A 12,304-nucleotide genomic window follows, 5' to 3' on the forward strand; every position below is an offset into this window, starting at 1 on the left:
AACTGTTATAATTTTTTGTTGTTTTTAGTTTGAGGATAAAACCCCAGCTTCATGTATCATTGATATTAGCCATTCTGACAGGTGTGAGATGATATCTCATTGTAGTTTTGATTTGCCTTTCCCTGATGCTGAATGATGTTGAGCATCTTTTCATGTGTCTGTTGGCCAACTGGATGTCTTCTTTGGAGAAAATTGTGTTCATTTCTTTGGCCCATTTTTTGACTGGATTATTCATTTTTGGGGTGTTGAGTTTTTTAAGTTCTTTATATATTTTGGATACTAGCCCCTTATAAGGTATGTCATTTGCATAACTCTTCTCCCATTTTGTAGGTTACCTTTTACTTTTGGTAATTATTTCCTTTGCTGTGCAGAAGCTTTTTATCTTGATGAACTCCTAGTAGTTTATCTTTGTTTTCCTTTCCTTTGCCTCATGAGACCTCTCTAGTAATAAGTTGCTATGGCCATTGTCAAAGAAGTTACTCTCTGTGTTCTCCTCTAGAGCTTTTATGGTTTCAAGTCTCACATTTAGGTCTCAATCCTTTTTGAGTTTATTTTTGTGTGTGGTGTACAGTTTCATTCTTTTGTCTGGTTTTCCCAACACTGTTTGTCAAAGACTGGTTCTCCACCCTCCCCTGCCCCCCATTGGATATTCTTCCCTACTTTGTCAAAGATTAACTGACCATATAATTGTGGGTTCATTTCTAAGCTTTCTGTTCTGTTCCAGTGATCTATGTGTATGTACCATGTTGTTTTTTATCACTACAGCTGTGGAATATAACTTGAAGTCTGGAATTGTGATGCCTCCAACTTTGCTTTGCTTTTTCAAACTTTTTCAACTTTGCTTTGCTTTGTTATTTACGGTCTTTTGTGGTTCCATACAAATTTTAGGATTATTTGCTCTAGTTCTGTGAAGAATGCTGGCAGTATTTTGATAAGGATTATATTAAATATGCAGATTGTTTTGGGTAGTAAAGACATTTTAACAATATTTGTTCTTCAAAGCCATGTGTATGGAATGCCTTTTCATTTCTTTCTGTCATCTTCAATTTCTTTCATCAATGTTTTACACTTTTCAGAATACAGGTCTTTCACCTATTTGGTTAGGTTGATGCCTAGGTATCTTGTGTTTTTTGGTACAATTATAAATGGATTGATTCCTTAATTTCTTTTTCTGCTGCTTCTATACATTATTGATGTATAGAAATTTCTATATGTTGATTCATATCCTGCAACTTTACTGAGTTCATGTATCAGTTCTAGTGGTTTTTTGGTGGAGTCTTTTGGGTTTTCTCTATGGGGTATTCTGTCATTTGCAGATAGGAAATGTTTGATGTCTTCCTTGCTGGTTTGGACGACTTTCATTTCTTTTTGTTGTTTGACTGCTGTGGCTACGACTTCCAGAGCTATGGTAAGTAGCAGTGGTGAGAGTGGACATCACTGTCTTGTTCCTGACTGTAGAGAAAAGGCTCTCAGTTTTTCCCCATTGAGGGTGACACTAGCTATGTTATTTCCTATATGACCTTTATTTTATTGAGGTATGTTCCCTCTAAACTTACTTCAAAAATGTGGAGTAAGGGGAGCTCTCTTGCACTGTTGGTGGGAATGCCACTCTGGAAAACAGTGTATAGGTTCCTCAAGAAGTTAAAAATAGAACTGCACTGCAAAGCAGCAATGGAACTACTAGATATTTGCCCAACGAATACAAAAATACCAATGTGAAGGGATACATGAACCCCAGTGTTTATAGCAGCATTATCTACAGTAGCCAGTTTATGCCAAGAGCCCAAATGGCCATTGTCTGATGAATGGGTGAAGATGTGGTGTATATCTACAATGTAATATTATTTAGCCATAAAAAAGAATGAAACTTGCCATTGGCAGCAACATGGGTGGAGCTAGAGAATATTATGCTAAGTGAAATAAGTCAGAAAAGGACAAATACTGTATTACTTCATTCATATGTGGAATTAAGAAACAAAACAAATGAGCATAGGGAAAAGGAGAGAGAGAGAGAGAGAGGCAAACCAAGAAACAGATTCTTAACTCTAGAGAACAAACTGATGCTTACCACAGAGGGAGTCAATGGGGGGGATGGGTTAAATAGGTGATAAGGATTAAGGAGTGTACTTGTTGTGATGATCACCAAGTATTATATGTAAGTATTGAATCACTAAACTGCACTCCTGAAACTAATATTACACTCTATATTAACTAAATGGAATTTAAATAAAAACTTTAAAAAGCCTAGTTTCTTAATAGTCCTAATCTGATTCATTAGTCAGCTCTCATAATTAGTATCAAATACTGGAAAAACAATAAAATATTAAGGAATTATCCTGAATTGCATCTGGGATTTAGACTCTGAAAGACACTTGTATTTTGAAATTTAGACCTAATGGCATTTAGCTTGCTGCTAACTTGATGATCCAATATAAATGTACCTTTATATTCTGTGCCTAGAGTGGGAAATGAAGATTGTGGTTTTGTTTAAGCACAGTAGCCATGGGCTACAGAGTACTTAAGACTCTGCTGTCCAAAGTCCGGAGACTCGTATGTGCACAGTCTCCATGCCCAGGGGGCCACTCGGTTAGCCTGCTGCTGACATGGATTCGATGCTTACAAGGCGGGGGTCCTGTGTTTTCACTGCTGCTGATTTCTGGTGTCCTTTATGAGCAAGGGTTCTCTATTTAAAATTAATTAAGAAAAGACCCAAAAGGACCCAAAATGAACTTGTCCCAGTGGTTACCTTATATAGACTCTCTGACACACTTCTCCTTTTGCAAAAATACTGAGTGCACATCATTACTTTCCGACATTCGTGTGCAGAGACCTACTTTATAACACTTCAGGGAAGTTAATGTACTAGATCTTGAGATGCCTTTCTGGAAAGTGAAATAACTTGTGGCTTTCTTCCAGTGGCACTGTTGACTCTTGTCTCATTTTTCAGGACCGTGGGGCCGGTGCATGGGAGATGAATGTGGGCCAGGAGGCATTCAGACCCGGGCCGTGTGGTGTGCTCACGTGGAAGGCTGGACGACGTTACATACTAACTGTAAGCCGGCCGAGAGACCCAGTAACCAGCAGATCTGTTTCAAAGTATGTGACTGGCACAAAGAGTTGTATGACTGGAGCCTGGGACCCTGGAATCAGTGTCAGCCCGTGATTTCCAAAAGCCTAGAGAAACCCCTTGAGTGCATTAAGGGGGAGGAAGGCATTCAGGTGAGAGAGATAAGGTGCATCCAGAAAGAGAAGGACATCCCTGCAGAGGATATCATTTGTGAGTACTTCGAGCCCAAACCTCTCCTGGAACAGGCCTGCCTCATCCCCTGCCAGCAAGACTGCATCGTGTCAGAGTTTTCTGCCTGGTCTGAGTGCTCCAAGACGTGCGGCAGTGGGCTCCAGCACCGGACGCGTCACGTGGTAGCACCCCCCCAGTTTGGAGGTTCTGGCTGCCCAAACTTGACAGAGTTTCAGGTGTGCCAGTCCAGCCCCTGTGAAGAGGAAGAGAACATGTACAGCTTGCACGTGGGTCCCTGGAGCTCGTGCTCGATGCCCCACTCAAGACAAGTGAGACAAGCAAGGAGACGTGGAAAGAATAAAGAGCGGGAAAAGGACCGAGGCAAAGGAGTGAAGGATCCAGAAGCCCGTGAACTTATTAAGAAAAAGAGAAACAGAAATAGACAGAACCGGCAAGAGAACAAATACTGGGACATCCAGATTGGATATCAGACCAGAGAGGTTATGTGTACTAACAAGACGGGGAAAGCTGCTGATTTGAGGTAACGTTTTATAGCCATTTAACTGGGGTATCTCTCTGTAAAGGCGTGGGCTACAGAGTACTTAAGACTCTGCTGTCCTAAGTCTGGAGACTTATATGTGCGTAATCTAGAATGAGCTACCCCCAAGTGTAACGTGATCTACTTTAAGACACTTAAGCTTTCGTGGGTTTCCTGACCTCGTTTCTGTTCTGCTCCTGGTTAGACATTGTACTCCTAGAGTTCATTTAAATGTTCCTGTCAAAGATCTATAGCATGAGCTCTTCTCCACGAGATGGTACTACTTCTTTAGGTCAGTCGTGCTGTTTCCACCTACAATGGGGGAAAAAGAAAACCTACTTAGAAGCTAGAGTTTCCACCTACAATGGGGGAAAAAGAATCCCTACTTAGAAGCTAGGGATTTTGATGTCAGATACTTATTTTAGTGAGAATGAAGCACATCTCTCCAAGTTTATAGCATTTTCAACGTTACCCTATAAACAAAATCTAAACAACAACCCAGGGAGCTATACCTAAGAATAATTCTCTTTCACGTTTTTATAAAATGGAATAAATCTCCCTAGAGGAAAAAAAAGGAGGGGGGGGGAACCAGAAGAAACTAAGGTAAGTAGACATTATTTAATCATGAGTAGTCTGGTTTAGAAAACATGTAATTAATTGGCTGCATGTTCTACACAGAAATTATTTGTCAAGTGATCTCTGGGTAAATAATGACTATATTATGAAAGACTTTCTCATGTGTGATTTACTTGTTGTGAAAATATTCAGTGAGGATTATTCATTGAGGATTATCTAAAGGATATGATGTTCTCTGGATATTCTAAATTTTGCTCTTGGATAAGCCAGACCATCTGGGAGTGTCTTATCTGGATCATTTGCATAATTGGTTTTTCTGAACTATTTATGCAGTTATGATTTGGACTGAACTGAGTGAAATTATGGTAACATCACTCAGAATTTTATATCATCTTTATTGTAGAAATGACATTGAAAGTGTCATCTACTCCATCACACAGTCTGTTCTCTTGATTAAAAACACATAAGATAAATTTCACTGAAGGCCCAACCCGTGTGCTGCTGGTGAGCAGCTGGATTGCTTTCCTTATGGCCCTGGAAATGTTGAAACAGATCACATGTGCCTGTTTGGTTTGGCTCCTGGGAGCATGACTAGACTGTGTGGCAAGTAGATTGCTTACTAACATACCCCACTGCTTCATCTTTTTTGCACCATGATTTTCCTTCACTCATTCTTACCTAGTGATTTTGCCATCTGTGGATTTTGAAAGCTGGTTGAAAGCCTTTTTAATGAAGAATATAGTTTAAAGAAATAAGTAAACAAATAAACAATTGATTGGTCTAGACAATAATTTCTCTCAGCATAGTGTTGCTCCGGTCACCATTTTTAGGTTATGTGCTAGTCCCTCCTCTCTTTGTACTTACACAGTTGTATTTTCTCTTAGCCACACAATAATCTGCTTTTTCTTTACTTAGTAACATCAGTCCAACTCTTTTCTTGGTCTCATTGTTGGTTACTTGATCTCCTGCCTTCACCCTCCAGGTTCCCTACAACTCCTTAAGCTTTCATATCTGTGTGTGTGTTCACCGTGATTGTGTATCATGTGTGTTTTCATTTCAATTCCTGTTTTATTCTTTTCTGACTATCTTCATCCTGGTGATTTCCTCATCTCTTTTCCTCAAGTATTATGATTATATTAGTTACTTGGCTCCCACCAAGTAATTAAATGAGCCTCCAAGGCAACTTGAGTTGTCTCCTGTTGTCACTGAGTTAACATGCTGTAGACATTTAATTTAATGTTGACCACTCAATTAAAAGTGTAATTAGGATAGTACCTATCACTGCATAGAGCCATAGAGCCTAATATTCCCATTTGGTTGTTTGAAATAAGCAAACACATTTAAAGATTTGTAGATCTTCTGTCACGTCCTCATATTCTATTCGAAACAAACCTAATATAACTTATTAGAGTATAGATTAAAATTTAAGTTGGTTGCTAATATTTCTTGCATTTAAGAATTATATATAATAATATATATGGATAAATACATATGTTTAAGACAGTTAAAGGCTTAGTGAAGAGAGGTAAGAATCAGGTATTTTGACATAGGTGTTGCTCAAACATTGTACCATGTCAGTGAAGCTAGTGAAATAAAGAGTAAATGGTTAACACCAGCAAAGAAGAGAGCCACAAATCACAGACTTGATGATCAAATTTAGTCTTTCCCCTTATATCAGATTTAGAAGCAATTTTGTCATGTCAGTGGGTAAAAAAAAAAAAAAATCATTTAATAGGGCTAAAAACATCTGTTAGAGTGACTGAATCAATTTAGCTAAATAAACCTAAGAATCTTAAAGAAGCAGTTCACAGGCAAATAAATATAACTGTTGCAGAATTACTGCAAGAACTTCCAAGTTTCAGATGATAGATCTGGTCTGCTTTTTTGCTTTCGAACAGACTGAAATCAATAATAATGAAAAACACAAATGAAAAGTCTGTTCTTTCTTGACAATAGGAAATAGAGTCTCAAACCACAAATGACAGAGATTTAGAGAATGTGGTGAAATTAAACCTAACTGAAGGAAGAAACTTAGGAGGTTGTTATATCTTTGCAACTTCTGCAAATGCTCAAACTCTCTGAGTAGCCTGGACTTCGTGAGGGCCAAGGCAATGATGTCTCTTTGTATGGCATGGTCTGTGTTAAAAGAAAGGGATATTGAAATCTTTGAGTTGGAAAACAGATGGCATGATGGGCAAGATTGAACAAGAAACTCACTATGCCATTACTGCCAAGAAATGGATTGATGGGTTGAGGGATTAAAATTTGATGACCAGCAGACGAGAATTCTTAATCCCTACATGTAACATGCCATGACACATAGGACTCTTCTATGAAGCTGTAAGTTTCAGCCAAACTTAGGTAGAATATTGCCCCAGGCCAAGAGTTGATATGAAAGCAATGACAAGCAGTTCTCCAAGAAACCAGAGATGGTAAAGGAAATATGGCATTTCTGAGCCAAAAACAGAAAGAAGAGCTAAGAAAATTGAATGATCTTAACTCATTAATCAAATGCGTGATTTGCCTGAGCTCCTAAAAGAAATGGGGAGGAATGAGAAACAAGAAAAAGAAATGAAATTACGTTAGAAGCAATAAAATGTGGGAAAATATCTTGTGAAGAGGAGTCAGTGATACAGAGAACAATTTGAGAACATCCAAGTAAATCATCATTTTAAAAAAAAAATGATGGATATGGAAACAAGCAAGGGAGATCATTATATGAAACTGATGTTCTTGAAGATAGGAACAGAAAAATTATAACAGAAAAGGCAAATAACAACAACCCCCCCAACAAACATGTAATAGAAGACTTTCCTGAAATTAATACTTTAACCCATAGATTGAAATGGCACATGGGTCATATTCTTCTAGAAGAGGTTGCAATCATGTCCTCATGGAAGAGATGGTGTAGAATAATTATTATAAGGAAAGACATAGAGACCTCAGACTGAAAACCAGAGCAATACTGAAACTGTGAAACTCTAAAAGCATTAGTGTTGTTGTCAAAAATTAGAGAGGACAACACATTAACTCCACTCTTGGCTAACACTAATGTCTAAGTACTAGTTAATGTAATTGAAAAAAGAAAGAAATGAAAATTGGAAAGCAGGTAGATAACTTAAGATTTTTTCCCAATATTATAACTGTACACTGGAAAACTCAAGAGAATCAATTGAAAATAAAAATAACCCATGGGGGGCAGTGGATGGACACAAAAATAATATCAAACAATCAAGATATTTCCTAGATGCTTAATAATTAGGTAAACATTAATAGTGGAAACAGAAGATTAAAATATTACACTTACAAAAGTTAAAAAGACCGTAGACCATAAGAGACCCTTAACCATAGGGAACAAACTGAGGGTTGCTAGAGAGGGATGGGTAACGGGGTGATGGGCATTAAGGAGGGCACTTGATGTAATGAGCACTGGGTGTTGTATGCAACTGATGAATCACTAAATTCTACCCCTGAAAGTAATAAAACACTATATGTTAACTAACTTGAATTTAAATAAAATTTTTAAAATACTTTTTAAAAAACTAAAAAAGACAAAGAAATCTATAAATACACCTAACTATAGAAGTTCTGCACAGAACACCAGACTTAGAAACATAAAAATGATGTATGTCTGTACCAGTTGTCCCAATATCGTTACTGTAAAATTTATAAGGGAAAAATAAGCATATCAGAAAGACCACAAAATTTTTGAAAAATAAAAATAGAAAGCACTAATGTCCCAAGATAAATGTATTTTATTCTATAAAAATATTAATAACAAATTTATATTCTTACATGAATAATCAGATCAAGCGAAATGGGGTCTAGAAATAAGATCTGCAAAATCCTATAAAATGTTGTTTATGGTGAAGGAACATTTCCAATTTGGAGGGAAATTAATTAATTTGCTTTTTCGGGGGGCAGTTGCTTTGCCATGTAAAGGAATGAGAAGATACAGATATATATATATAACTATATCTGTATCTATATATCTATATCTATCTATCTATCTATCTATCTATCTCTAATTATATGCCTTTGACACTTGTTATACCAAAGCAAAGCCCTGGTGTATATTCAATACTTAAATTTGTTTCTATAATATTAAAAGAAAAGGTAAAATTTTTAAAACCTTAAATAAGGACCCTTTAGGGTACAGAATGCAGAGATCATGTAGTAATTATATTTTTGAAAAGTAAATTTTGCTCAAGAAAAATATGAGTGAAGTTAAAACCCAAGTTAGCAAACTGAGAAAAAATATTTGGGCATATAATTGGCAAAGAGCTCATTTTCTTAATACATAAGCAGTCATAATATTGAGAAAAAGATCAAAATCTAATTGAAAATAAACAGAGGATCAAGAAAAATGAAAAGGTAAGTCACACTCTGGTAGAAAATATTTGTGATAAAGGACTGGCATTCAAAACAAAGAAAGAACTCTTAAAACTCAACAATAAGAAAACAACCTGATTAGAGCGATAAAGGACTGGAATCTAAATTATACAAGGACTGGTATCCAAAATATACTGAAAACTTAAAACTCAGTGATTAAAAAAAAAAAAGCCTGTTTTTTAATTCCACCAAAGACCTTCACACCTCACCAAAGAGGATCTACAAATGGCAAATAAGCATATGAAAATATACTTTATATCATAGGTCATCAGGGAAATACACATTAAAACAACAGAGAGATACTATTACACACCTGTTAGAGTTACCAAAATCTAAAACACTGGCAACACTGAATTCTGGGGAGAATGAAACAGGAACGCTTGTTCATTGCTGGTGGGAAAGCAGAGTAAGAGGTTATAGCCGTTTTGTAAGCTAGCTTGGCAGTTTCTTACAACACTAAACGCACTGCTTACCATATGAGCAATTGTGCTCAGTGATATTTACCTAAAGGAACTGAAAACTTATATCCACACAAATATCTACACAGAGACGTTTACATAACAGCTTTATTCCTAATTGCCAAAACTTGAAGGCAACCAAGAGGTCCTTCAAAAGATGAATCAATAAACTGTAGCACATTCAGATAATGGAATATTATTCAGTGTTAAAAAAAAAAAACAGTGACCTATCAAGCCATGGAAAAATATGGAAGAAATTAAATGCTAAGTGAAAGAAAAGGCTACATCCTGTATGATTCCAACTGTATGGCATTCTGGAAAAGGCAAAACCCTGGAGACAGTGAAAAGAATAGTAGCGTTGACAGGGCTTAGGTAGTGGGAGAGATGAACAGAGGGAACACAAAGGATTTTTTTTAGGGCAATGAAACGACTCTGTATGTTATTGTGATAGATATATGCCCTTGTACTTTTGCTCAGAGCCATAGAATTTCAAATGCCAAGAGTTAACTGTGGTGTCAACTAAGGTCTCTGAGTAATAATGATGTATTAACGTGGGTCCCATCTAGCGAGTGACGTTGATGATCGGGAGGCTCTGAATATACAAAGGTAGGGGTTTTATAGGAACTCTCTGTACTTTGCCCTCAGTTTTGCTGTGAACCTATAACTGCTCTAAAAATTAAAATCGATTAAAATCAGCAAAGGATAGTTTCAATTCACGGAAAATATGCTAATCCTCAATCATAATTAAATACAAAAAAAGTTTAATCCCATTTTCACCTATCAGATTAGTAAATAAAAATGTTTAATAATGTGTCAGGGATCACTAAGATAGCCTCCAGTTTTGATAATTCACTAGAGGGACTCACAGGATTCAGCATATAGTTAGAGTTATGGCTGAGATTCATCACAGTGAAAGGATATAAAGCAAAAGCATAAAGAAACATGTGTAGCCAGAGAAGTCTGGAGGAAATGGTATGAGGTTCCCCTGGAAATTTGGAGCTTCCAGGGTACTCACCAGGTGGAAATTCATAGCCTAGACTTAATCCCTCCAATGAAGAGTTGCAGCAAATTGTGCAACGCATTATCTGCTAGGGTAGTTTATTAGAGTCTCAGGGTTCCAAACTTTTATTGGGGGAGAGGGTTGATCACATAGGAACCCTATGCCTAGGGTTTTGCATATGCCTAGCATATGCAAAAATCCCAAACTCCCAGAAGGAAAGCAAATATTCACTGTAAACCACATTGTTTATACAAACAAATTAAGCATAATGAACTGCTTTATCATTTAGAGCAGTTTTCTCATTTAGAGAACATTTTTTTCTTTCTTTTTTTTTTCTTTCATTTAGAGAACATTTTTAAAAAATATTTTATTTATTTATTGGGCAGAGATCACAAGAAGGCAGAGAGGCTGGCAGAGAGAGAGGAGGAAGCAGGCTCCCTACTGAACCGAGAGCCCGATGTGGGGCTCGATCCCAAGACCCTGGGATCATGACCTGAGCTGAAGAGAGGCTTAACCCACTGAGCCACCCAGGTGCCCCTAGAGAACATTTTTTATCAGTGTAGAGAACTGTTTACCAGTTAAGTTCCCAGATGCTGCCAAGGGCCAACCCTGAAAGCAGGTCCTTCTAAGGATAGAAGTCTGAGACTTGGTATTTTACTAATAATAGTATTTCATATTGCGGTGCCTGGGTGGCTCAGTGGGTTAAAGCTTCTCCCTTTGGCTCAGGTCATGATCTCAGGGTCCTGGGATCGAGCCCTGTATCGGGCTCTCTGCTCAGCTTGGACTCACTGCTCAGCGGGGAGCTTGCTTCCCCCTCTCTGTCTGCCTAACTCTGCCTACTTGTGATCTCTCTCTCTGTGTCAAATAAATAAATAAAATCTTTTAAAAAAAAGTAATAGTATTTAATATTAAAGAATTGAAAGCAGACATATTCTTGGGGGGCAAAAATTAATACAACCTATTTGAAAAATAATTTTGCAATATGTATCAAAATGTTAAAAGGACATTACCTTTGTTAGTGATATTATGAATTTCTTCTAGATAATATGTACAACTCTCACAGTAGCATGATTTAATATAGCAAAACAATCTAAATTCCACCAATAAAAGGACTAGTTAAATCATGGTACTTCCCTGTATGGAATGTGTAGTTATTAGCCAGTGAAGTGTGCATCAGGGCTTTTATAACAAATTACCATTGAATAGTGACTTAAAAACAACAGTTATTTATTTCTCATTGTCCCAAAGGCTTAGAAGTCCAAGATCAAGGCGCCAGCAGATTCGTTGTCTGTTGAAAACTCTATTCTGTGTTGTAGACTCCTGGCTTTTCCTTGTACCCTTGCATGGCACAGAGTGCGAGAGAGCTCTCTAGGGTTCCTTTATGAGGGTACTAATCCATACACGAGGGCTTACCTTGTGACCTGATTCCCCCCTCAAAGGCTCTACCTTCTCATACTATCACATTAGGGGTTCAGATTTCAAAATATGAATTTTGGGGGGACACACACATTCAGCCCAATCCAGTAATCGATTTCTAAACGAACATGAAAGAGTAAAGGTAGTTTTATTCCACTGTCTTGCCCTCACCAGAAATGCCATTAAAAGAAGCACATCTATGTATGGTTAAAAAAAAAAAACGAAAGGGGAAGAAATCTAGGACTTGAGGCATGAAAGAGATTCCTTTATAGTAATTGGGCTACAATCCTGAAAGGCTCATTCAAGGCCATCGGGGATGGGTGGGAGGAAAGCGCAGACTTACTACGGGGAATGTGGAGGAAGGTCCCTTAAGAGCCAGTTCCTCACCCCAGAATCACAGCGGAAGTGTAGCTGAAGAGTAATTCAGCCAGAATGTAACTTCCCAGGTCTCCTGACTGAGAGAAGCTGTCAAAGGTGAGGTGAAGAAGAAAGGGGGTAGAGGAGGCAGATGTCTCTAAATTGCAACAACGTAAGCCTGAGATTTAATGCTTTACTATGAACCTCCCTCACCTCTGGAAAGTTTAGCTGTCCCAGATCACCTCTTCCTGAAATGAAGTCCTGCATCTGCATATCAAAGACATAACATGTTTCAGGAAGAACTATAAAATCTGCTGTAAATAATGCAA

The 12,304-nt window shown here is 37.5% G+C and overlaps 1 protein-coding gene across 1 annotated transcript in view; it reads left to right on the top strand.

Annotated features, from left to right (window-relative positions):
* Nucleotides 1-12,304, top strand: part of THSD7A (thrombospondin type 1 domain containing 7A) — a 453,551-nt gene that overhangs the window by 186,405 nt on the left and 254,842 nt on the right. The window contains exon 2 of the mRNA XM_082693331.1: nucleotides 2,948-3,779. Coding sequence (XP_082549457.1) covers nucleotides 2,948-3,779 — 832 coding nt within the window. The remainder of the gene's footprint in view (nucleotides 1-2,947; nucleotides 3,780-12,304) is intronic.

The sequence above is a fragment of the Mustela nivalis genome, assembly GCF_964662115.1.
Source record: "Mustela nivalis genome assembly, chromosome: 12".
NCBI lineage: Eukaryota > Metazoa > Chordata > Mammalia > Carnivora > Mustelidae > Mustela > Mustela nivalis.